General features: G+C 36.0%; 1 protein-coding gene across 1 annotated transcript; it reads left to right on the top strand.

Annotated features, from left to right (window-relative positions):
• Positions 1-27,565, top strand: LOC123546798 (nucleotide exchange factor SIL1-like). Its single transcript, XM_045333364.2, has 10 exons — positions 1-187; positions 9,086-9,263; positions 10,851-10,958; positions 13,966-14,082; positions 14,420-14,517; positions 20,767-20,955; positions 22,061-22,185; positions 23,356-23,617; positions 25,761-25,828; positions 26,598-27,565. The coding sequence occupies exons 2-10, from the start codon at positions 9,113-9,115 to the stop codon at positions 26,878-26,880; spliced, it is 1,401 nt and encodes a 466-aa protein (XP_045189299.2). The 5' UTR covers positions 1-187; positions 9,086-9,112; the 3' UTR covers positions 26,881-27,565.
• The last annotated feature ends 110 nt before the right edge of the window (positions 27,566-27,675 follow it).

Here is a 27,675-nt window from a genome sequence, read left to right on the forward strand (position 1 = left end):
TATTTTATTAACCAATCAGCTTGCGATCTATATTCTGTTTGTTTACATGGGAGAGCTGACGTGTGAACAACCGGCTCGTACACATCAACATTTACAAAAGGCTGATGCAAGTTTTTATCATATAAGACTAAAATACAGTTTCCCACAAACTAAAATAATATTGTGTAAAGTGGTTATAGATACGAAGGTAAGTTGTTGTACTTTCTTGAATTATTATCGCAAATTTGGATTTGTCACGTGTTTCCGCGAGAGGCATTATTTTAAAGGCAGTGGCTACGATTACGGTACCGTAATCCTAGCCTCCAGTTCTAGGATTACGGAAGTTCCGTATTCCTAGATAACCCTATGAGGATAGGCTAGAATTACGGAAGTTTTTAAGAGGTATCAAATACCTCTGCTGTTGATTCTCTCTGCTCCTAGAGCAAAGAAGTATAAAATACACAGAATGGCAACTGGCTGTAATCTCGCGTGAGCTCATGTCAGAGCGTGATTCAGCGTTATCTTACTAAAAACAAACATCGGCGAGCATGGAGTTACAATTTGTACCTTTAAAACTACATTTAAACAAAGAAGTATAAAATCTTTTTATAGCTCTTTGCCTAGAGTTACTAACTCAGTGCTTTCATCTAGGGATGATTCACATGTAAAGTCTTGGAAAGGAGACAGGGGAGGAGCGCGTACTCCCAGTGGTCCTGTAATGTAATGGCCTATTATTTTATTATTGTAGGCCTGTTACTTTATTAATATGAAATTAGGTGCTACCTAAAGGCAGAGCTCCCTTGAAAAATCACAAGTGCCCCTTAAAAATTAAAGGAGTGGTGTTGGAATTGTCTGGAATTGTGGATTCGTTTAGGGAGTTTATGTTCTATTTAAATTAGATCTATTAAAATTATAAGTATTGATTAATGATAATTCGATCATGATTTCTGAATGTATGTTTTAGACTGCATCAAATTTAATTCTTGACATGTGAAATACTCGAAAGATATTCTGTATATAATTAAAAGAAAGTTCGATATAGATTAACATCTGCACCAAAAGAAAATAAAAACGTATTTGAATAATTTCTGTTTTAAAACGTACTGCATGAATACAAATGTCCATATATTTCCCAAAAACAGAAATATAGACAATATTTTAACCAGAAGTATGGAGTTATGAGCATTTAATATTTTCATGTTAACGAAAATTTTGTGATCAAGGAAATGTAACTCTTCTTGAACATGGAGAGCATAAACATCAAAGGGACATAATGTAGTCAATATTTTCTAATTGGGTGCATTTGATTTAACATTCAACTTTGATCTGGACTGCTAAATAATGATCCATGATACTGTGTGCTAAAAATTTAGAACATCTGGAACAGTCTATTAACAGCAAAACTATGCTTCAGCAGAATCTAAATAGTTAAGCTCTAACTGGGACTCGAACCCAGGACCCCTCACACCTAAGGCAGACACTCTACCACTTCCTTATAACAGCAGTAGCTAATAGCTAAGCAGTTTAATTGCTGGATTACATTGCGTGACCTGGAACAATAATCTGTGAACTCCGGATTATCGGCGTATTCGCTTTGTTACCTAACGGCAATTTTTGTGTAAAGAAAAATATAATCTAATGCTGCCAACGTCATAATCGGTCAAATCTGCCCAAATTTCTCTGAGATGTTGTTCAGAGTATGAACTTACTAACTGGTAGTACCAGTGAATTATTACTTACACTGAATCTTTTATATTTGCCCTTTTTGCAGCTGTCGAACGGCAAAGATGGTGAGTTTTGTCCAAATATAAGTAATTATTTTACCAGTTTTGAGAAGATTTCAATAGATGGGAAATTACACTTACAAACTAAATACCTTTCTGCAACACATGGTCTCTAAATGATAACTCCTTTAAAATTGAAAAGCTTCAAACCTAACAGAATCTCATTAGGCTAATAGCCGAAGGACTTCTGTCTCTTTGCGTGTGAATGTTTGGCAATGAGGACTTAATGTAAAAAGTTAATGTTTCAATTCCAAAGTTAATAGAAATTAGAATTTACGTAATCCTGGAAATGACTATTGTAATTCTTTTAAATGTCATTATTGTCAAATTTTGGTTCTTTCTGAAAGGAAGAATGATTGTGTCCAGCTTTCAGTCAAAAACACTGCTATAATAGGCGCCTGGTATGGGAAAATTACAATCATTTACATGACTATACAAAGCTTGTTTTAAACCCAAAAGACTAGCAATTTTTAAAAATTAATGATCAGAATTTTACCTAGAGAAAAACAGTGTTTGCCGAAATTCCCGATTCATCGCCAATAATTTTAGTTTTGAACTCTGGTCAGTGATTTTAAAGCTAACGGATGAAATATACGCGAACGGGGAAAAGAGCATTATTTGCTTTTAACATTGTTATAGACCTGACAAATCATTCTTTTAAAGAATCTGTATGGGTGGAAATTCATGTCAATAAAACCACATCCTTGTTGATAGGGGGTGTCTATAGAAGCCCTAACTCAGATACTGAAAATAATACTCTACTTTGTGACTTAATATCTAAAGCTAAAAGTAAAAATTACTCACAAACAGTAATTCTGGGAGATTTTAACTTTCCAGAAATAGACTGGAATTCATGGACAACTACCAGGAGTGAAAATCATATATCTTTCACATTTCTTGAATGTTTAAGAGATAACTTTCTGGAGCAACCTATCAACCATCCAACCAGATGGGCACAAGAAGAACCAGGAAATATTTTAGATCTGTGTCTAGTTGATAACCTGGATCTTATACGCAACACTTAAATAACCTCTAGATTAGGTAACAGCGATCACTAAAGTATTGAAATATAAATGATTGCGCAACTGACTGTCTTAAAAGAAACTACTATAAAGGGGATGACTTAGCTGCTAAGGATAAAATAAATGATATTGACTGGAGCTGCATGGACCCTATGAACATGGAGGACAGTTGGAAATACTTTCCTGAGACTATAAATAAAACTGTGAGTGAGACGGTTCCTCTATACAAATCACACAAAAAGAAAGCTAAACCCCCCTGGATGGATAATTATTGTCTAAGACTCGTCGAAGACAAATATCGAGCTTGGAAGAAGTACAGCTTCTCTCGAAAGCATGAAGACTACCTAAGATATTGTACTATAAGGAATAGAGTGACACAAAGTGTAAGGTATTGTAAAAAAACTTAATGAAAGAGGAATTTCTCTAGATGTCAAATCTAATCCAAAGTCATTCTGGAAATTTGTAAAACATAAGACTAATGTAAAATCTGGTGTTAATGATTTGAAAAGCTCTGATGGAGAGTGGATAACTGATGACACTGACAAAGCTGAGGAACTAAACAACTTCTTCTCTTCAGTATTTACAAAGGACGAGAGTGTTGAAATGCCAAATTTTGATAAAAATATTGACAGCTCTATTACTGATATAGTGGTCACTGTAGATAAAGTCAAATCTCTACTGAAAGCTGTAAATGTTTCAAAATCAGAAGGTCCAGATAATATGCATCCTAGATTTCGTTAAAGAAACAGCTGAAAGTATTGCTCTTCCTGTTACTATACTATTCAACAAATCCATGTCAGAAGGATCTGTTCCAAATGAGTGGAAGCTAGCTAATGTTACAAGTATTTTTAAAAGTGGTGATAAGACTCAAGCAAGCAACTATAGACCTATAAGCATAACCAGCATTTTATGCAGACTCTTAGAAGGTATAATAAAGACATATAATGTCTCACTGTAATGACAATAACATATTTTCAGACTCTCAGTATGGTTTTAGGAACAGGAGAGGTTGTATATTACAACTACTGAAAGTTTTTGATGACTGGTCTAAATTCATAGATAATGACACTCCCATAGATGTTATTTTCCTGGATATAAGAAAAGCTTTTGATTGTGTTCCACATAGTAGACTAATTTTAAAGCTGAAGTCATTGGGTATATCTGGGAATGTGTTAAATTGGATCAGCAACTTCTTGAAAAATAGGAAGCAATGTGTAGTTATAAATGGACAAGCATCAGAATGGTCAGATGTCTCAAGTGGTGTTCCCCAAGGATCAGTCCTTGGCCCTTTGTTGTTTATATTGTATATAAATGACTTGCCAGATCAAGTAAAATCATACTGTAAATTATTTGCTGATGATGCCAAGCTCTACAAGGATTTACACAATCTCCAGGATTTTGAAACAATTCAAGAAGATCTCGATAAACTTTGTGAATGGACATCCAAATGGCTTATGTACTTCAATATAGATAAATGTAAGGTCATGCACATTGGGAAGGAAAACCCCTGTTTTGACTATGAAATGTCAGACAAGAATGGACATGTAAGAAATTTAACAGTTGTTGACAGTGAAATAGATCTGGAAATTCATATAGAACATGATTTAAAGTTTAAAAAGCATATAAGCCTAACAGTAAATCGTGCAAACAGACTTGTAGGTCTCATTAAACGATCATTTTCTTATCTGAATAGAGAAACTCTATTAATTCTATACAAAACACTAGTTAGACCAATTCTGGATTATGGTAACGTTATATGGTACCTGACACTGAAAAAGGACATTAGGATGATTGACAATGTTCAGCGAAAAATCACCAAGATTTTACTTGAGTTGTACAATCTTTGTTAAGAAGATAGGTTAAAAGAATTGAAATTGTCCACATTGCTGCAAAGAAGAAACCGCATGGACTTAATACAAGTTTTTGAAATCATAGAAAATATTGATGACATTCCTATGGATGGTATGTTTGAATTTGCAGACAATCAAACCCGAGGTCATAACAAAAAGTTGATAAAACCCAGATGTTTGAAAACGTTTCGTCTTAGATCATTCTGTGTTCGTACAATTGATATGTGGAACAGTTTGCCTGACAATAGTATCAGTGCTAATAATGTATTACAATTCAAGACACGGTTGGATAGACATCATGGTGATACTAGATTTGATACCAGTAACATTTATTAATCAACCATCGTTATGACTCTACTGTAAACAACCATTTTACACCGGAAGTGTACCAGTAATTTGGTAGAAAAACTTTAATAGACGTAGAAGACGAGTTCCAGGACTCAAGAAGATTCTACAAGACCAATACAAGTTCCAATACAAGTATATGTTAGGACATGCATAAATGACGTTGTAAACCTCTTTATTTCACCCAATTTCATTATTATGTCGTGCTACTGATCTGCCGTTTTTGGTAAGTATAATCTTAATGGCAGCACATGGAAATATTATAGAATTATCTACATGTATTTCGTATAAACCTGCATTTTTTTCATCAAGTCAACACAAATGGTCTTTAATAACATACAATATGGTTATAAATCATAAAAATTCAAAGTAAAGAATATTTTTATGCCCCCACTTTTGGGGGGGCATATAGATTTGCCCTTGTCCGTCCGTCCGTTCTTCTGAGAATGTTGTGTCGCGCCTAGCTCCAAAAGTATTTGACGTAGAGTCACAAAACTTTACAGGAATGTTGGTCAGCATGTGTAGTTGTGCACCTGGGGTTTTACGTCCGGATTCATACAGTCGTTTAGGAGTTATGGCCCCCGACTTTGTAAAAATTGGTCATTTTAGTGTTGTGTCGCGCCTAGCTCCAAAAGTATTTGACGTAGAGTCACAAAACTTTACAGGAATGTTGGTCAGCATGTGTAGTTGTGCACCTGGGGTTTTGCGTCCAGATTCATTCAGTTGTGTAGGAGTTATGGCCCCTGACTTAATAAAAAGTTGTTCATTTTAATGTTGTGTCGCACGTAGCTCCAAAAGTATTTGACCTAGAGTCACCAAAGTTTACAGGAATGTTGGTCAGCATGTGCAGTTGTGAACTGGAGTTTCGCGTCCGGATTTACTCAGTCGTGTAGGAGTTATGGCCCCTGACTTAGTTAAAAATTGGTCATTTTAATGTTGTGTCACACGTAGCTCCAAAAGTATTTGACCTAGAGTCACCAAAGTTTAAAGGAATGTTGGTCAGCATTTGCCGTTGTGCACCTGGGGTTTCACATGCAGATTCATTTAGTATTGTAGGAGTTATGGCCCCTGACCTAGGAAAAATTTTTTGTCCTTTGTCATGTAGTGTAATGTAGTGGGGGCATCTGTGTCCCATGGACACATTTCTAGTTTTTAATCTAACTTTTACCCTAGCTCATATATCTATAATATTTCCACGCGCCGACATTAAAATAGCATTTAAGATTATACTAACCCAAAATGGCAGATAGATATCACGAAATAATAAGGCAGGCATAAGAAATTTCGCTATTTTGATTAAGTGAAATAAGTAAGTTTACAGCATCATTAATGCATGTTCTAACAGGAGATTACCTTACAAGAACGTTGTAGAGGACAACCCGCTAGAAGGTACGATAGAGCCAAAACTACAAAAATATGATCTAGATGAAACTCTTAAATACTTCGGAATCTTAGCCTATCCTCATAGGGTTGTCTAGGAATACGGAACTTCCGGAATCCTAGAACCGGAGGCTAGGATTACGGTACCGTAATCATAGCCACAGCCTATTTTAAAAAGCAGAGTTGACTCTATGTCTGTGTATATATGTGTCTATGTTTTACTGCTTAGCAATTGTTAACGATTATGATTAGCAGGCACGTTGTCAGGGATAGCTGTTAAAAATTTTAAGAACACAGAGATTATGTGCATCACAAAGATGAAGTAAAAGAACAACATGTATTTTACAGGTCAAGTTAAAAGTAGTCCAAATAATTTGATGTCAAAAGTGATTCTGAGATATTTTCGTGATAGGTCATAATCCCTCTCTTTAAGTCAAAACCAGTAACAACCTTTTCTGTGGTGAAATTAGATTTAGGTAAAAACACGATCAGGCAATATTTACACGATGAAATCGTAAAACAAAAAAAAAAACTGAATCATTTTAGGGTTTAAACATAACAGTAAAAAACGTTAATAAAGTGTAAACACTATATGTTTCAGTTTGGCTACCTCACTGTATTTACACGTCAGCCATTACACTCGGTACATGCTGACAGTGCAGTTGGTCATTATCGATCATACGATATGAATCGGAGCCATGTAAAATTTGTGTAAACTTTAGGGTGTGTTGTTTAAAACAGTGAAAAACTCATGTTTTGCATTTATTCACATAAACATCAATTGAATTGAAGGAAAGAATGGATATTCTTTCCAGGTATCTTAAAATTTCACTAATATTTTTAGCTTGACTATACAAAGTATAAGGAGAGCTATCCTACAGATTCCTACTCGATCCGGCGTCGGCGTCTTTCCGCTTCCCCACCTTGGTTAAAGTTTTTTTACACTTTCTCTTTTTTCAACTTATCTCTGTACTTACTTGATGGATTTGATTCAAAGTTGAAATACTTATTCCTCATCATCATCCACATCATCTGACATAAGTTCCATAACTCTGGCACCAATATTTCATGAATTATCCCCCTTTTTCACTTAGATTTTCAGGTTAAAGTTTTGATGCACTTTCACTCTATCTCTGTTAGTACTGAATGAATTTGATTCAAACTTAAAATAGTTGTTCAACATCATCACCCACATCATATGACACAAGGTGCATAACTCTGGCACCATTTTTTCATGAATTATTCCCCTTTTTACTTAGAATTTCAGGTTAAAGTTTTATGCACTTTCACTCTATCTCTGTTATTACTGAATGGATCTGATTCAAACTTAAACAATTGTTCAGCATCATTACCCTTATCATATGACACAAGGTGCATAACTCTGGGACCGATTTTTCATGAATTATTTCCCCTTTTTACTTAGAATTTTAGGTTAAAGTTTTGATGCACTTTCACTCTGTCTCTGTTATTACTGAATGGATTTGATTCAAACTTAAAATAGTTGTTCAACATCATCACCCACACCATATGACGCAAGGTGCATAACTCTGGCACTAATTTTTCATTAATTATTCCCCCTTTTTACTTAGAATTTTAGGTTAAAGTTTTGATGCACTTTCACTCTGTCTCTGTTATTACTGAATGGATTTGATTCAAACTTAAAATAGTTGTTCAACATCATCACCCACACCATATGACACAAGGTGCATAACTCTGGCACCAATATTTAATGAATTATGCCCCTTTTTGCTTAGGATATACTTATATAGTGTTTTGATACATTTTATCTTTACCTCTCTTATTATTTTAAGTTGATATTTTTGACATAGACTCAGGCTATTGTGCAATATCTTCATCCACAATTGGAGTCATTAAACACTCCAGTGACAGCTCTAGTTTCCTCAGATGTGTCCAGTTTCACTATCCAGCATCGAAATAGTCGAGCGGGCTGTCTCCTGTGACAGCTCTTGTTGTTTTTTAACAGTTAGAATGCAATTCAAAAATCGCCGCCTCTCCACCCAGAAATCGTCGTGGAAGGCTCAACACAGAAATGGTACTTTCTATGTTGTACATGGAGGAAAGATATTGACCTATGCAAAAATCATCACAATATCGTGGCTCACGTACAATTAGTTGGACTAGGTTGAAAATAAAAGCAAAAAGTTGAATTAGAACTGATAGAAAGGCGGTAGCTGCCCAGCTAATATTTCTAAGCTGGGACTAGCTTGCAAAGACACATATAGGCATTTTTAATGGAAAGGAAACTGTGTTAGTTTACTTGTCTAATGTTACAAGTGGTACAAGCAATTTAGATTTTGTTTACTGTATTTATTGCAGCTTAAACACCACATAAAAATCATCAGTAGATTTTGCGTCCAGAAACCCACTTAATTTGTCATTCATACACATATTGGAGTCCAAAGCCATGCTGTTTGGTCTTGTAATAATAACCCTTACCATGCTGGACTCGATTGATTCTGCCATTGCTACCAGTGTAGATCATGATCAATCTGCACATCCATGAAGTCTGATCATGATCTTCAATGTTCACTATTCAGTCAGTATCTTTTTGGTATGCACCCCTTTTAACAGTTAATGGTACTGTCTAAATTGGAAGATGGACTAGTCCATTATAGAAATTCAGCAAGGTAAGAGTTAAATAAAAAGTGGTAGTTGTTGCTTTCAGCTACTCATATGTGATATATGTTTTTTTTTTCAACTTCAGGGTGAATGCTGAATTGAAGAATTTTCTATGTCAAGTAAAGTGTTCCACATTGTGCAAGCAATGAACGCTATAACGGTCTTAAGTTGTGTGATTTTGTGTCTACATGTCTCAAGTCTCCACAGTCATGCAGAAAGTGAAAGCGGGGCCCTCACTGTTGTCCAGCAAGAAGATGACAATGGTACAGTACAGCATTAAACGTAGTTTATGAATAGTTTTGAAACTAATTGTATGCAAAATGATTCAGAAGTGTTCCCTTTGTGTCACGCCATGTTGAATTGTTGGATGTTTTTGCTTTACAAGAGTGTATACAATACGAAATTTCATATCAGTCTTGCTTAAATATATAAATTAGTTCTAAGCTGAAATTGTGTTTGCCCTTTTAAAGGGTTCTAACCAGGATTTTGTTTTAGCCAGGCTCTGGAATTATAGTCAGGTACACTTTTAGTGGTTTTAGGGCCTGGGAATAACCCTGGCCTTTACCTACCAACCAAATGTTTTGCCCAACATAAAAGATAAATATTGCCTTGTTAGAAAAAGAAACATTTCTGTTCAAATGAACATTAACTAATCTAATCACATCATTATAAATTACAAGAATTTTAAGAATTGCATTTTTTTGTGATGACCTCCACCGTCTGAATCTGCTAGGTATTTTCATATTGAATGGAGACTTGTGGTCATTTCTTTTTACTTGAGAAATGAATAAAGGTCTTCTGGTACATAAAAAAAGTGCTGTACGTGAGCACCTTATTACGGTGATGTGGTATTATATTACCCCAGTAATTTTAAATCTTGTATCAAACTGCTGGCACAATTTCCAAATAATTTCACACAAATGTGACCCTCTACCAAAGTTGTTTAACTTTTGATTCATTGTTGTCAGAAACTGCTGGCCCTTTAGGAACATACAAATATACTATTTCAGAGTAATTGCACATGCAAAAAAAAATTACAGACATTTTCCTTGCATATTTATCTTCTAAAACTGTTCAAGCAAGGAGTGTAACTCAGGTGAGTGATCTTGGGCCATCATGGCCCTCTTGTTTCCTGTTAAGGAAACTTTGGTTTTATGCAGGTTGAGTAGACTTGAGTAGAACTTTGAATATTCCTCAAGCAAATCATCTCTGTCTTATTTAAACAAATCAGGTAAAACTTAAACATATATGTACACTTAAGGAAAAACCTAGCTTGTAAGGGAAAAGATATTTATGATTTACCAATGTACCTGCCCAGTGCTTAAAAAGATAGGTAGGTAAATGGCAAACACAATTTTAACTACAGCCTTTTATTTACAGCATTAAAATCTGTGCATGTGGCCAAAACCAAGGAATTTTTATTAGCTTTTCCAGGAAGCAAACTTGAGAGCGGTTCAAGTAAGCTTGGGGTTTTCATCACAGTTAAGCTAAAATAAATTGGTATAAACTAATAAAGCTAAGATCAAAATAACCAGATCTTACATTTTAACTAAAACTGTTGCATCTGTTGTTCACTCAGTATAAGATATATGAGCCGTGCCGTGGGAAAACCAACATAGTGGCTTTGCGACCAGCATGGATCCAGACCAGCCTGCGCATCCACGCAGTCGGGTCAGGATCCATGCTGTTCGCTTTCAAAGCCTATTACAATTAGAGAAACAGTTAGTGAACAGCATGGATCCTGACTAGACTGTGCTTGTCCATGCTGGTCACAAAGCCACTATGTTGGTATTCTTATGGCATGGCTCATATTATGATCTCTGTATAAAAATGTCTAACTCCCTGCACAGGTGTGAGCCTGGAGGATGACAGTGGGGAGGATCAATCAACACCTGATGCATTGGAGCCAGACTCAGATCCTTTTCACCCAACCAATGAGTGGCAGACTGTTAAAGCAGGTAAACACAAGTAATATGGTGTTTATAATGTATCAGTAGTAATATATGAGCCATGCCATGAGAAAATCAACATAGTGGGTTTGCGACCAGCATGGATCCAGACCAGCCTGCGCATCCGCGCAGTCTGGTCAGGCTCCATGCTGTTCCCTTTTAAAGCCTATTGGAATTGGAGAAACTGCTAGCGAACAGCATGGATACTGACCAGACTGCGCGGATGCGCAGGCTGGTCTGGATCCATGCTGGTCGCAAAGCCACTATGTTGGTTTTCTTATGGCACGGCTCATATCATTTTGCACACTGTAGTGAGTTATTAGATTTTCGAGTTCAGCTGCGGAGATATCACATGACTTTTGAGAGAGAGTGATCTTCTAATCAGGGGCATCATATAGTACCAGGATAATTGTTGCAGCATCGTCCATTCTGTCAGTCCATTTGTTTGTCCCAAATTTGTGTCAGGTCTGTATCTTCATCATACATGGCACAAATGTTCCCATAGTGAGACGATGTGTCATGCACAAGACACAGACTCCTATCACAAAGATCAAGGTCACATTTGTAGGTCAAAGGTCAACAGAGCTTATTTCCTGTCCAATCTGTAACTCAACCATCTGTTAAGGGATTTCAATATTACTCGGCACAAATGTTTTCCATAATCAGATTATGTGTTATGCGCAATACCCAGAACCCTAGCCTGAAGGTCAATGTCCAACTTGGATGTCAAAAGTCAGTAGTGTATTTTTACTGTCCTGTCTATAACACTGTCATCCTGGAAGGGGTTTTACTATTACTTTCATACTAAGACAACTTAGGTCAATGGTAAGAATGGCAATTTTCCTCTCCGGTCGATAACTCTGTCATCCATCAAGAAATTTTAATATTACTTGACAAGTTGACATAAATGTTGTCTATAATAAGACAATGTAACTGTACAAAACTCAGACACTTCAAAGGTCAAGGTCACTCCTAGAGGTTAGAGTTCAGTACATTGTTTTCTTTCTTGTCCATAACTCTTAAATCCATCAATGGGATTTTTTCTATTACTCGGTATGAATGTTCCCCAAAATGAGACGACATATCATGTGTAAATCTAGGCCTCTGGCTCAAAGATCAAGGTCACACTTGAGATCAAAGGTCAGTAGGTCTTTTTTTCCTGACCAGTGCATAACTCTAGCCTTCAAGGGATTTTGATATTACTTGGCACAAATTTTCCCCATAATGAGACAACATTACAATACCCAGAAAAAGGTTAAGGTCACTTTTCGAGATGAAAAAACTTTTATATTTCCTGTCTGGTCCATAACTCTACTAATTGGGTCAAGTGATTTTAATTTTACTAGGCACAAATGTTCCCTATGTGAGACAATATGTCATGTGTGACACCCAGATCCTAGCTCATGGGTCAAGGTCAAACTCTGATGTCAAGGGTCATTATCTTTTTTTTTCTTGTTCAGTCAGTAACTCTGTTGTCTATATATCGTGGGCTGAGCGCGAAACTATTGTAACTGTATATAGATAAAGAACAAGATACAATAGTTTCGCGCTCAGCCCTCGATATGGGATTTTACTCTTACTTGGTACAAATATTTCCCATAATGAGTTGATGTGGCATGCCCAACATCCAGATCCCTAGCTCAAAAGTCAGATTCACACTTAAAGGTCAGAATTTGATTTCAATATATACGCAAATTTTAATATAATGTTATTAATCAAGCAATTTCATATTGGCCTTGTTATTTGTCCAAGGGTTGTCGTATTGGCCCGAGGCCGTAGGCCGAGGGCCAATACGACTGCCCGAGGACAAATAACAAGGCCAATATGAAATTGCTTGATTAATGATAATATTATTATTCAACTTTCGACTGTTGGCGGTAACAGTATAAGAACTCTGTGAGTTACCTTATTGCAGCTATGCGCGTTCAGGTGAAAAAACTTGACAAGTTGTTTAGACTTATTTTAGACATCATAATCATTTTAACCGGTAAACAGAATGAGTTGTATGGTTGTATGTAGGTACTTGAGAATAATTTTGAGAGATGTTTTTGATGTGACATAATCAAAAGTAACTAGAACTTACCTTATTTTTGAATTCCTATTTATTTTCTTTAGTGAGAAAATCTTAGCATTTGAACTGCGATAAAAACTTCTTTAAAAGTCATTTCCTTTTAGGCTGCAGGCAACGAGACACAAAATTGTACACATATGTGTTGATCAAGATAATAGAACCAACCAAGCACAAATTATACACTCCCATGCCTCGTTTAATTCTTATCCGAAATTGTTTGCAGTTCACAACTGACACTCTTGTTCGCCAATTTATTCATCCACTTTCCAGCATTTGAATCGCTATTTATCATTGCACAAATAGTCCATACTATCAAAATGTCTGTTAAAGATAAGCCTCATCCTTTTAATTATTCTGAGTTTCCGTGTTTTCTCATTATTTTCCTTGGCAACTGCCAGAATTTCTGACAGGAAACACTTGCATTTTACACAATACCGAATAAGCGAAAGTATCGCTGTAATCTATGAACACGTACATCCCGCTCAGTCATACTTGGTTATTACATGAACATGTTAGATGATTTTTTGTCAAAATGTGGAAAAAATGTAATCTATAACTCTGATGTAAAACAAAATGGCGTCATTTAAAAATCTAACGGAAGTGACTTCTCCGTATTGGCCCTCTCTATTGAACCAATCAAAATGCTTGAATTCCGTATTGGCCCAGTTTTTCTCGTATTAGCCCTGTTTTTCTCATATTGGCTCAGTTATGTTTTGTATTAGCTCTGTCTGTTTCATATGATGTTTGCAATTGATCTTATACAGTGTGTAATATTGTAAAGTTGAATAATAATGTTTATTATAATGTATTTTATATTGTTTATATATCATTGGCAGATATCAGATCATTAGGAAATACAGTAGTTGAGATTATTATATTCAACTTCCAGTAAAGGACTTTGTATTTCATGGCAATACTTCATTCAGTTGTTTATATCATTTGTAGGCCAAAAAATACCAGCTGGATTACATGTCCGTATGAACTTTGAGACAGGATTAAAAGAAGCCAAGTTAATGGATGGGGATAGTGAATTCAAACACTGGAGGGATGGTGACCGCCAAGGTAGAGTATGATTATAGCTTAATGTTTAATGTAATCCTTAATATTTCTTGATTATCTAATGTTATTTTTAAGTTGAATTGTAGGGTACAAGAAATGATCAAGAATTACACTGAGAAATGCTATTTAGACAAAGTAAATTTTCCATTGAAAAGACAGGAAAAAAGAAAAACATTTAATATATATTATGTAAGATCTTCTACTTGGTCACAACAGATTTTTCATTTTGCCTGATGGCTCTTACACTCTTGAAAAAATACTTTTCATGTGTTCTCACTCTGAGTTTCTTCAATCTTACAAAAAACACTTGTTAATTTATGTTTGATCTGGCAAATAACAGGAATGATGAATATGGATAAGAAGCAGTTTTCAATGGAAGAATTAAAGAAAGCATTAAAAGATTTCAAAACTACACAGCTGGATGACACAGATTTACAGGTATGAATATTGTTATTTACAAATGGTTGTTTTTAAACTGTGATCTTTGTTTTCTGGCATGTACCAATTTGTTTTCTTAAAGTTCTGAACATTAAACAGTGGTTGGCTAGAAATGGCCTCTGGTGCATTGTCTTGTCAGGACATTATAGTGTATATTTTTTGATAGCTCCCGGTATTCTGGTTGCTCAGTTGTTTGAGTATAAGGCTGAAATTGAGGGGTTGCTAGTTGTGAAAGAGGCAAGGCAAGTGTTTCCTATGATTAATTGAAGGACCAAATTGTCTGAGTGGTTTAATAATATGTTGTTGCCTTTGAATCGTGACCTTTACCCCTTTTGGTTGGAAGCAGTCCAGTTGATGGTTCTACTAAGTGCCAGCCTATACCTGAATTAATACCCTGAGAGGCTTCTAGGGTACTTCCTATACCTTTATGCCAATTGGCCTGACTTGCATGTGTTTTGAAAACCAGTACAAACTGACGTCCATCTTTCCTTGAACCTGTGGTCAGTGTTGGGATGATGTAAAATACTTTTGGAGAAACGGTCAGCCCTGGATCACTGGCTGTGTCTGAAAAATTGGCTTATGAAATTGAACCTAACTGCATGGAAAACAAACTCTCTACCAATTAATTGAAAACCGCAAGAAACTCAAGGTCCCGTTTTTTTCTGTTCTTATTTCTATATATTTTCAACCTCTGAAAACCGGACGATTTTTGAAAGACCGTTTATATTTTAACACTAAAACTGACTTCCAAAAACCGAACAGCAAAATATTTGTCAGAGTAAAAGTGTCACCTGTTAATCCAAAAACGCCTGTGGCAAGTTGTCAACATGTTTTTTTGTTTATCTTTTAGCAGCAGTCGTTTGTTTTGACATGCTTTATTATCACAATCATCATTTGATGCAAAAGTAAGAAAGTAATCGGTGATTACTTTCATTCTATTTATGAAAACGTGATTAATTAAATATCTTACCTGTAAAAAACTTTCTGAGGTTTGAATGAAAGAAAGACCGGTGTTTTAATTTATTTAGTTACATCGATTAAACTTTTATGTGCATTATCAACATTCATTAAATATTGACGAACTCAGGACTCAAAGAGATGGTAAAATTAAGTGATAAATATTTGCGTAAATGCTATTATTATAGATATGTATTTTTTTTATATTTGTTATGTATTTATTATCCTTAATGTTTGTAATTAAATAATTAATCAATCAATTAATTAATTACTATATATTAACTTATAAAGGATAATAATCTCCTTCATCCTACATATAAGAAAATATAACTCTAGTACACCACGTCCACTTTGCCTACAAATTTTCAAACTTCTGAATTCCAGAAACTTCCAAATACCGAACATTTGGGCTGGTCCGGAGGTCGTTCGGTTTTCGGAAGTCACACTGTATATCCATAGTTGAACTTTGTTCTCTCAAACTTCACAGGTCCAGCAAAATTTGTTCGAATTATCGGTAGTTCAAGCCATCTAGGTTTTGAGTCATTACAACAAAATAATGTGTACCTTGGTTACTCAACTACTGTTTTGTGTATACCTTACGCCTTGTAGCCTCTTTCATATCAAAACAGTAAATGGTACATGTGTTTCACGTTTAAACTTTATTTAACAATTACAACAACTATTTCCTACAGCATATATGCAAATATCGAGACACAGTCTATTTGTAGCAAATAAACCAATAGAAATCAGCATAAGGGAAATAATTCATCTATGTTTACTTAGACAGATCTGTACAGCTAGACATTATCATGCCTTGCTGTGCTTGCTCTGGCACTTTAAAAGGTCTTCGATAGTCTAAAGTTTTAAAAAGAAGGTTATAATTGAAGAAATAGATTTTAGTTTTTATGAAAATTTTAAAGTGTATTAGTTCAGACATTCATTTGCTGCAGAACTCAGCAGTGAACGGAAACCAAATCAATAAAGACACTTGCTGCAGTTTCTTGTATGAGAGATGGGGCAAAAATTCCCCAATAATAGAATTTGTCCAAACTTTGTATATAATGAACACAGTTTCATGTTAGAAACAGAAAAATGCAAAAACAATCACAGGTCTCCATGAGTTATCTGCCCTTAAAACTGAACTTTTCATATTCAATGGGAGATAACTCCTGAACAATCATGTTGACTTTCAATCTTTTTCATAATTCTGTTTCAAACATGAATGCAGTGTTCATACACAAAGTTTGAACAAATTCTATTATTGGAAACATTTTTACGCAAAACTGCAGCAAACGTCCTTATAGATCATAAGATGCAAACAAAAAATATAAACAATACTAACTTTAACTGCGAATCTCACAAGATGTAAAAAAACACACTTTTAAACATGTTTCAGTTATCAAGATGCAACTTCCTGACATGTATATTGTCTGTTTTAGGGAAAAGGTGTGAAATGTATTCTGAAACATCTGTCGGGACCATTGGTCCAGTTCGAGAATTTGAATTATGGGTGTTCAAATTTTTCAAAGTCAGACAATACTCATTAGCTCGACTATTCGAAGAATAGTCTAGCTATTCTACTCACCCTGGCGTCGGCTCGGCGTCACACCTTGGTTAAGTTTTTGCATGCAAGTACATACAGCCATCAATTAAAGGCATATAGCTTTGAAACTTATTTTTTCTTTTTCTAGGTCAATTACCAACCTCTCTGGGTCAAGTCCCATAACTCTGACATGTATTTTGAGCAAATTATGCCCCCTTTTGGACTTAGAAAATTTTGGTTAAAGTTTTACATGCAAGTTACTATCTCCAAAACTAATGCAGATATTGATTTGAAACTTCACATGTGTCTTCGGGGTTATAAAACTAGTTGAAAGCAGCAAATCCCATAACTCTGACTTTCATTTTGGCCAAATTATGCCCCCTTTTGGACTTAGAAAATTCTGGTTAAAGTTTTGCGTGCAAGTATATACAGCTATTTCTAAAAGGCATATAGATTTGAAACTTATTTTTAGCTCACCTGAGCACAAAGTGCTCAGGGTGAGGTATTGTGATCGCTCACCGTCCGGCGTCCGTCCGTCCGTCCGTCCGTCCGTCCGTCTGTCCGTCCGTCCGGCGTCCGTCCACACTTTCCTTTAAACAACATCTCCTCCTAAACCAACAGGCCAATTTTGATGAAACTTCACAGGGATGTTCCTTGGATGGCCCCCTTTCAAAATTGTTCAAAGAATTGAATTCTATGCAGAACACTGGTTGCCATGGCAACCGAAAGGAAAAACTTTAAAAATCTTCTTCTCAAAAACCAGAAGACCTAGAGCTTAGATATTTGGTGTGAAGCATTGCCTAGTGGACCTCTACCAAGTTTGTTCAAATCATGACCCCGGGGTCAAAATTGACCCCGCCCCAGGGGTCACTTGATTTTACATAAGAAAATCTTAAAAAATCTTCTTCTCAAAAACCAGAAGCCTTAGAGCTTAGATATTTGACATGTAGCATTGCCTAGTGGACCTCTACTAAAATTGTTCAAATCATGACCCCGGGGTCAAAATTGACTCTGCCCCAGGGGCACTTGATTTTACATAGGAAAATCTTCAAAAAATTTCTAAAAATAAACCAGAAGGCCTAAAGCTTAGATATTTCACATGTAGCATTGCCTAGTGGACCTCTACAAAATTTGTTCAAATCATGGCCCCCGGGGTCAAAATTGACCCCGCCCCAGGGGTCACTTGATTTTACATAAGAAAATATTTAAAAAATCTTCTTCTCAAAAACCAGAAGCCCTAGAGCTTAGATATTTGACATGTAGCATTGCCTAGTTGACCTCTACTAAAGTTGTTCAAATTATGACCCGGGGGTCAAAATTGACCCCGCCCTAGGGGTCACTTGACTTTACAACGGAAAATCTTCAAAAGTTTTCTAAAAACAAACCAGAAGGCCTAGAGCTTAGATATTTCACATGTAGCATTACCTAGTGGACCTCTACAAAATTTGTTCATATCATGACCCCCTGGGTCAAAATTGACCCCGCCCCAGAGGTCACTTGATTTTACATAGGAAAATCTTCAAAAATTTTCTAAAAATAAACTAGAAGGCGTAGAGACTAGATATTTGACATGTAGCATTGCCTAGTGGACCTCTACAAAATTTGTTCAAACCTTGTCCCCCGGGGTCAAAATTGACTCCGCCCTAGGGGTCACTTGATTTTACATAGGAAAATCTTAAAAAAAAATTCTAAAAATAAACCAGAAGGCCTAGATCTTAGATATTTGACATGTAGCATTGCCTATTAGACTTTTACAAAGTTTATTCAAATCATGACCCCTGGGGTCAAATTGACCCTGCCCCATGGGGTTACTTGATTGTACATAGAAAAATCTTCAAAATTTTCTAAAAATAAACCAGAAGAGCTTAGATATTTGACATGTAGCATTGCCTAGTGGACCTCTACAAAAAGTTTTCAAATCTTGTTTTTAAAGTTACTTAAAGAAAATTTCAACTATATTTTCTCATAATTCTTTTGATTGATTTCTATTATGATCTTTTGACCTTGAAGACTTGTCCTTAAGTGCAATGATAACAGGTGAGCGATATAGGGCCATCATGGCCCTCTTGTTTCTTTTTCTAGATCAATTACCAACCTCACTGGGTCAAGGCCCATAACTCTTACATGTATTTTGAGCAAATTATGCCCCCTTTTAGACTTAGAAAATTTTGGTTAAAGTTTTACATGCAAGTTACTATCTCCAAAACTAATGCAGATATTGATTTGAAACTTCACATGTGTCTTCGGGGTTATAAAACTAGTTGATAGCAGCAAGTCCCGTAACTCTGACCTTCATTTTGGCCAAATTATGCCCCCTTTTGGACTTAGAAAATTCTGGTTAAAGTTTTGCGTGCAAGTACATACAGCTATTTCTAAAAGGCATTTAGATTTGAAACTTATTTTTTCTTTTTCTAGATCAATAACCAACCTCACTGGGTCAAGTCCCATAACTCTGACATGTTTTTTGAGCAAATTATGCCCCCTTTTAGACTTAGAAAATTTTGGTTAAAGTTTTACATGCAAGTTATTATCTCCAAACTAATGCAGATATTGATTTGAACATTCACATGTGCCTTCGGGGTTATGAAACTAGTTGATAGCAGCAAGTCCCATAACTCTGACCTTCATTTTGGCCAAATTATGTCCCCTTTTGGACTTTGCAAATTCTGGTTAAAGTTTTGCGTGCAAGTACATACAGCTATTACTAAAAGGCATATAGATTTGAAACTTCACTTGTGTCTTCGGGGTTATAAAACTAGTTGATAGCAGCAAGTCCCATAACTCTGACTTTCATTTTGGCCAAATTATGCCCCCTTTTGGACTTAGAAAATTCTGGTTAAAGTTTTGCGTGCAAGTACATACAGCTATTTCTAAAAGGCATATAGATTTGAAACTTATTTTTTCTTTTTCTAGATCAATTACCAACCTCACTGGGTCAAGACCCATAACTCTGACATGTATTTTGAGCAGATTATGCCCCCTTTTAGACTTAGAAAATTCTGGTTAAAGTTTTACATGCAAGTTTCTATCTCCAAAACTAATACAGATATTGAATTGAAACTTCACATGTGCCTTCGGGGTTATAAAACTAGTTGATAGCAGCAAGTCCCATAACTGATATGCATTTTGGTCAAATTATTCCCCCTTTTGAACTTAAAACTCTTTTGATATTTAACCTTTTTGGGTAATATTTTCCTGCTTCTGGGACAATATTTCGAATAGTCGAGCTTGGCTGTCTTACGGACAGCTCTTGTTTTATAGGGACTTTGCTGAGACAGAATTACGAGTTCAAATGAAGGGTTGTGTTTGAATGATCTTACTTGAAGAGAATGAGGTTCGTCTGTATAATGTGCCAGTCGGGACCATTAACCTTTAGCCTTCTGGCGGCAAGTCATTCCGCCTTTGCGCCCAGTGCAGACCATGATCTGCACTGTTCGCTATTCAGTCAGTAAATTTTCAGTGAACACCCTTCAACTAATATACGGTATTGCCCAAATTGTCTGTATAATACGCTAGCCAGGACCATTAACCTTAAGCCTTCTGGTGGCAAGTCATTCCGCTTTTGTGCCCAGTGCAGTCCATGATCTGCACTGTTTGCTATTCAGTGAGTAATTTTTTATTGAATTTGAACACCCTTTTAAATATGGTATTGCCCAAATGGAATGATGGACCAGTCCATTTTAGAAATTTAGCAGGGTAAGGGTTAAATGATGATTTTTAGTGTTCATTTTAAGTGTGTTATATTTTAGAGAGAAGCGGATGTGAAAAAGAAATTTAAATCTTACGAAGAGCTCAAAAAAGATTTCCATGACATGAATATGGATATAAAGACAGATGGAGAAATAATTGAAGAGTTGATTGGGAGATTAAAAGAGAAAGAATTACGAAGAGATAATCTACTAACCACCTTAACTGACCTTGAATATTATTTACATCAGGTTTGTCTTTTCTGTCTTTTCTGTCTTTACGAACTTTCAAATCTTCATCAAATCCAGGATTATTGCAGAAATGGAAAAGAAATTCAAGATTTTGTTGTGAGTCCGGAAAACAACTTTAATTTAGTTTAGTTTTGCGGAACCTCTCTCCTATGTGTTTGTCATAAACCTGCAGTTGTGACCAAGTGATTACTATTGCTGACTTCAATTCAGTTTCTGTTTACCACTGGGCTCTAACGCTAGTTGTGTCTTGTGAGAAAGGCATTAAGCTTGCTTGCATAAGGATGGTGGATATACCAAGGTGCCCACCAGTGCCTGAAATAATGTGAGGAGGGACAGTAAAGTGAAAAAGCTTGAAAGTCACAATATGTATCATTGATTGAAGTTTCCACAAATATGCCTTATTTCACTCCCTATTGTTGTCAGAATAGCCTAGTGTACTGTCTCCATGACAACTTTTATAAGATGAATGTTACCAGTGTAAAGTTTTGCAATGAGTTTGATCAACCAATTAGATCCAGTTATGTGAATGTCATAGACTAGAAGTTCATCATGGAAACTAAAGTTGACTAGTTAAAGCATGAAATGATGTAAAGTTTTGTAATACCGGTACATATCTTCTGAAAATGAATAAGGATGAATCTTACCGGTACATACTGTAAAATCAATAGTATTTTTTGGCACGAAATTTTATGGGTTTGGGCTAACAGCTTTGAAATTTGTGGATGGATTCAACCAAGAAATCCGTGAATATTAGTCGCCCACTAATATTGTTTGTTTCCTGAATCATGAAATAATTGAGCCACACCATGAGAAAACCAACGTAGTGCATTTACGACAAGCATGGATCCAGACAAACCTGCGCTTTGGCGCAGTCTGTTCAGGATCCATACTGTGTGCTTTCAAAGCCTATTGTAATTGGAGAAACTGTTAGCAAACAGCATGGATCCTGACCAAACTGCACGGATGCGCAGGCTGGTCTGGATCCATGCTGGTCACAAATGTACTATGTTGGTTTTCTCATGGTGCAGCCCATTAATGTTTAGCCTTACAGCTTGCTATGACTCTTGACCTGTAAATCTGTTAATTTGGAACTCTATGGTTACAGATAGACAATGCCATTTTGTTTAAAGACTGGGGAGGTATACCATACATACTGAAGATATTGAACAACACACAAGATGAAGAGTTACAGATTGAGGCTGCGATGGTGTTAGGTTCAGCGACCTCTAGGTAGAGTAGAATATTGAATATGATTACAACTAACTAAATCCTGGTTTTGCAAAGACAGAATTTCTCCTTCACTTTTTTAATACATGTATATAAAATAAACCTGATAAAATAATAAAGCCCTTATACAAAGTACATACTTGAATTACTGTGAAATCATTGATATTTGTGGGGGACTCATTTTCATGGATTTCGTGGTTGAGCCAATCCACGAAATTTAATCCCAAGGAACAAGTAAAATTCCCATTCATTTTATGTTCAGAAGTTGAAATCCCTGAATTCATATCCCCACAAAATTGCAGTTTTGACCAAAACCACGAAATTTCATGCCCACGAAATTAAATGATTTTACAGTATGAGATGGTTTAATAAAGCCCTTCTTACATAAGTAGGTCTGTCTGTTTTGTTATGCTGACCCTATTCTGAAATCAAAGAAAGATTTTCTTTTATAATAAAGCATCATGATTTTGTACTTCCTGAAACTCTGCACAGTAAAAGGAAAAATCTTTTTACAGTAACTTTTAATTACTGTAGGATGATGCTGTCTTTCTCAGTATTCAGGAAGTAATAAAACAAGTTAGGTTTTTAACCAGAATGTTTATTGTCATAAGTTATGTCATAATACCATATAGGTTGTAAATTTTATGCTTTTTACCAGTGTGAACTGTCATTAGGCATTTGCTTCTTTACCCTTAGTATGCTAGTATGCTAGACACGATTGATTTTGCCTTTGCGACCAGTGTAGATCATGATCAGCCTGCACATCTGTGCAGTCTGATCATGATCTGCACTGTTCGCTATTCAGCCAGTACCAGTATTGTTTTGGTAAGCACCCCTTTTAACAGTTAATGTTACTGTCCAAACTGGAAGATGGACAAGTTCATTATAGAAATTTAGCAGGGTAAGTCTTAATATGAGCCGTGCCATGAGAAAACCAACATAGTGACTTTGCGACCAGCATGGATCCAGACCAGCCTGCGCATCCGCGCAGTCTGGTCAGGATCCATGCTGTTCGCTATTAAAGCCTATTGGAATTGGAGAAACTTCTAGCGAACAGCATGGATCCTGGCCAGACTGCGCGGATGCGCAGGCTGGTCTGGATCCATACTGGTCGCAAACCCACTATGTTGGTTTTCCCATGGCACGGCTCATATTAATGCTTTCTACTTTCAGTAATCCTAAAGTACAGATAGGAGCACTAGAAGCAGGAGCTCTACAGTTGTTATTGCGCCTCATCTCCACTCACTCATCTGTCGGTTTGAGGCGAAAAGTAATGTTCTGCATATCGACTTTGTGCCGCCACTTTCCATATGCTCAGAAGAGGTTTTTGGAGCTCGGAGGATTAAGTGCAATAGGGAATGTGTTTGAAGAAGCTGGAACTGAGAAACTGAGGATCAAGGCCATTTCATTTCTAAATGATTTACTAATGGAAAAAGTATGCTGTTTTTCCCACCAGTTACTTTACTTTTGAATTCAGTGAAATCTTCCATCTTGTCATGCTGGACACGATTGATTTTGCCTTTGCAACCAGTGCAGATCATTATCAGCCTGCATATCCATACAGTCTGATCATGATCTGCACTGTTCGCCATTCAGTCAATATCTTTTTAATATGCACCCCTTTTAACAGTTTATGGTACTGTCCAAATTGAAAGACGGACAAATTCATTATAGAAATTTAGCAGGGTAATGGTGAAACCCACCAATTCATATCCCCATGAAATACCAGTTTTGGTCAAACACAAAATTTCATGCCAATGAAACAAAATGGTTTCACCATATTTTGGAGATGGTTGATAATTGGTTACATTCAAATATTAGTAAATATTACACAAATTCAAGTAAAAGTGCACAGATTTTGATAAAATTCAGTTTTTAGCTCGACTATTCAAAGAATAGTAGAGCTATTGGACTCACCCATGCATAGGCATCCCCGTCCCGATATTGGACTCACCCATGCATAGGCGTCCACGTCCCGATTTGGTTAAGGTTTTGTATGTAAGCTGGTATCTCAGTAACCACTTGTGGGAATGGATTGAAACTTCACACGCTTATTCACTGCGATAAACTGACCTACATTGCACAGATTCCATAACTCTATTTTGCTTTTTAGCTCATCTGATTTTTTTGAGAGAGAAAAATGAGTTATTGTCAGCACTTGATCAGCGTCGGCGTTGCCTGGTTAAGTTTTATGTTTAGGTCAGCTTTTCTCCTAAACTATCAAAGGTATTGCTTTGAAACTTGCAACACTTGTTCACCATCCATAGCTGACCCTGTACAGCAAGAAACATAACTCCATCCTGCTTTTTGCAAGAATTATGGCCCCTTTTGGACTTAGAAAATATCAGAATTTCTTGGTTAAGTTTTATGTTTAAGTCAACTTTTCTCCTAAACTATCAAAGTTACTGCTTTGAAACTTGCAACACTTGTTCACCATCATAAGCATACCCTGTACATCAAGAAACATAACTCCATCCTGCTTTTTTCAAGAATTATTGCCCCTTTTGGACTTAGAAAATCAGATTTCTTGGTTAAGTTTTATGTTTAGGTCAGCTTTTCTCATAGACTGTCAAAGCTATTGCTTTAAAACTTGCAACACTTGTTCACCATCATAAGCTGACCATGTACTGTAAAAAATGTAACTCTGTCCTGCTTTTTGCAAGAATTATGGCCCCTATTGGACTTAGAAAATATCAGATTTATTTGTTAAGTTTTATGTTTAGATAAACTTTTCTCCTAAACTATCAAAGCTATTGCTTTGAAACTTGCAGCTGTTGTTCACCATCATAAGCTGACTCTGTACGTTAAGAAACATAACTCCATCCTGCTTTTTGCAAGAACTATGGCCCTTTTTGGACTTATAAAATCATGGGTAGGACAATTTTTCTATTATACAAAAAAAATCAGATGAGCGTCAGCACCCGCAAGGCGGTGCTCTGTTTGCAAAATCATGCCCCTTTTCTGACTTAGAAATTCTTGGTTAAGGTTTTGTATGTGAGCTGGTATCTAGTACCCAGTAATAGGGATGGATTGAAACTTCACACACTTGTTCACTGTCATGATCTGACATGCACTGTATAGGTCCCATAATTCTACTTTGCATTTTTCAGAATAATGCCCCTTTTTCTGACTTAGCTGTTCTTGGTTAAGTTTTTGTATGTAAGCTGGTATCCACTTATGGGAAAGGATTGAAACTTTACGCACTTGTTCACTTTATGAGCTGATAAGCAATGTGAAGGTTCCATAATCCTTTTTCGTATTTTTACAAAATTATGCCCCTTTTTCGACTTTTGCATTCATTCAATTGACAAGTCTGTTGAATAGTCGAGCGTTGCTGTCCTCCGACAGCTCTAAATTATCTAAAATTGGACTTCGCCAATATATGTCAAAGTGAAATACTTAAAAAGAGGGAATACTTCTGATTAAATATCTTAATAGGTGTCATGTAAAAACACTTCCAGTTTTAAATCTGAAACTCCTAAACTGTTACAACATATGCTTAATACTAGCTGCTAACTTGAATGTCAATATCTTTATATACATGTATTGTTAAGAAAATTTTCTTGGATTAATTTCAGAAACTTACTGAAGAAAACATGAACCCAGATAAATCCACTGATATTGAGAAGTTAAAACAGTATAACAGGTACTGCTTCTACAGTTTATCCCTTGTCATGCTGGACACAGTTGATTCTACCTTTGTGACAAGTGTAGATCATGATCAGTCTGCACATCTGTGCGGTCTGATCATGATCTGCACTGTTTGCCATACAGTCAGTATCTTTTTTGGTATTCACCCCTTTTAACAGTTAATGGTACTGTGCAAAACTGAAAGATGGACAAGTTCATGATAAAAATTTAGCACAGTAAGGATTATATTTGACCATTATTATTAATGGTGGACTAATTCTTGTTTTTGTCTGTAAAGGAATTTGAATCCCAACAAAAATCTCCAATCTATATTGTCTTGAAATATTTGCAAATAATGCCGCTCATTAAAGAAAAAAATGTAAATATTTACAGTACCTACATCATGCCCTAAAGCACTTGTATTTCATTAATTCTTAACACCACGAAAAATAAAGCCTGTGTAAAATTACCTAGTTTCCAGTATAGTTCTGCGAGATATTTTTAGATGTTAGAAAGTAGTTCTTTAGCCTGCTGGCCACAAGTGATTATACCCTTGCGACCATCGCTATTCAATCAGTAAATTTTCATTGAACACCCCTTTTGAATAATCGGTACTGCCCAAATTGACAATTTTAGAAATTTAGCTGGCTAAAGGTTTAAGATTTTTACATACTAGTAATGTGCATTATGTATAATTGTTTCTTGCTAATTGAAAAAAATATAGTTAATGCAGAATGCTTAATCCTTGTTTATTTTGTTTAAAATGTCTAGCCATTTGTTTTCAGTGTACCTCTTCTTGAAGCAATGACAGAACAAGGTTGGTGCAGGCGAGTGCCATCCCTTCTTCAAATGCCAGACCATGACAGTCGGGAACAAGTTCTCTTAGCAATGAAGACACTATTACACTCGTGTAAACAAAACTTTATACAATTCCGCGATACTTTAAACAGTTTGAAAACAGAATATGTTCAGTTAGCGAGTGAGGAGGAAGATGGAGATTATTTCACCAATCTGGTTTCTGTGATAGACACTTTAATACAAGACATTATTAAAAAAGATGAATTGTGATGTACTAAGAGTATAACATGAATGATTCAGAAAAAATGAAATTGAAAAGAACTGCAGTCAAACATGAATGAAGCCACCCACCACAGAGTGATACACTATGGCTGCTTAAGCCAGGTTATTGCTTAAGACAGGTTGAAATAAGAGCACTGTGAATTAGGGCAGTTAGCTGACTTTCTGCTTTAGGCAAGTGGCTGCTTAATACAGGTGGCTGCTAAAGCAAGTTTCACTGTATCTGCAGATTATGTGTGAACTCTGATAGAATGTATAGATCACATGATTTGTTTGTTGACAGGTTTACCAGGTAAGCTCATACGGTAGAGCACAACAGGACTGTTTGTCTAAAAGACACAGAGTTCAGATCTTTTTTTGTGAGGCTTACGTTCTTGATGGCATTTGATGAAAGACAATACATCTTAATCTGTTTGTCCTCCAAATTGCTAGCAGCTAGGGCCTCCCTGGTTGAGTGGTTAAAGTTAATGACTTCAAGTCAAATTACCACTGTTGATTCAAGCCCTGTTGGGGTGATCATGTCAGGAGTCCATCTTGCTTGCTTTGAGAAAGTCTGTGGTTCTACACAGGTGCCTGTTCAACCTGAAATAATGCCCAGAGTGGCAGCTGGATTGCCATCATACCTTTCATCGTCTGACCTGCTATGTTTGTATGATTTAAAATCCAAATAAATAAACATATCCCCCAAGATTACAGGGAAAAAATGTTATTTGGAACACTGACCACTATTACATTTATGTAATGCTGCTGAATGTGGTGTTTTTATCCTACTCAAACATAAATGAC

This window comes from Mercenaria mercenaria, chromosome 9 (assembly GCF_021730395.1).
Source record: "Mercenaria mercenaria strain notata chromosome 9, MADL_Memer_1, whole genome shotgun sequence".
Lineage (NCBI taxonomy): Eukaryota > Metazoa > Mollusca > Bivalvia > Venerida > Veneridae > Mercenaria > Mercenaria mercenaria.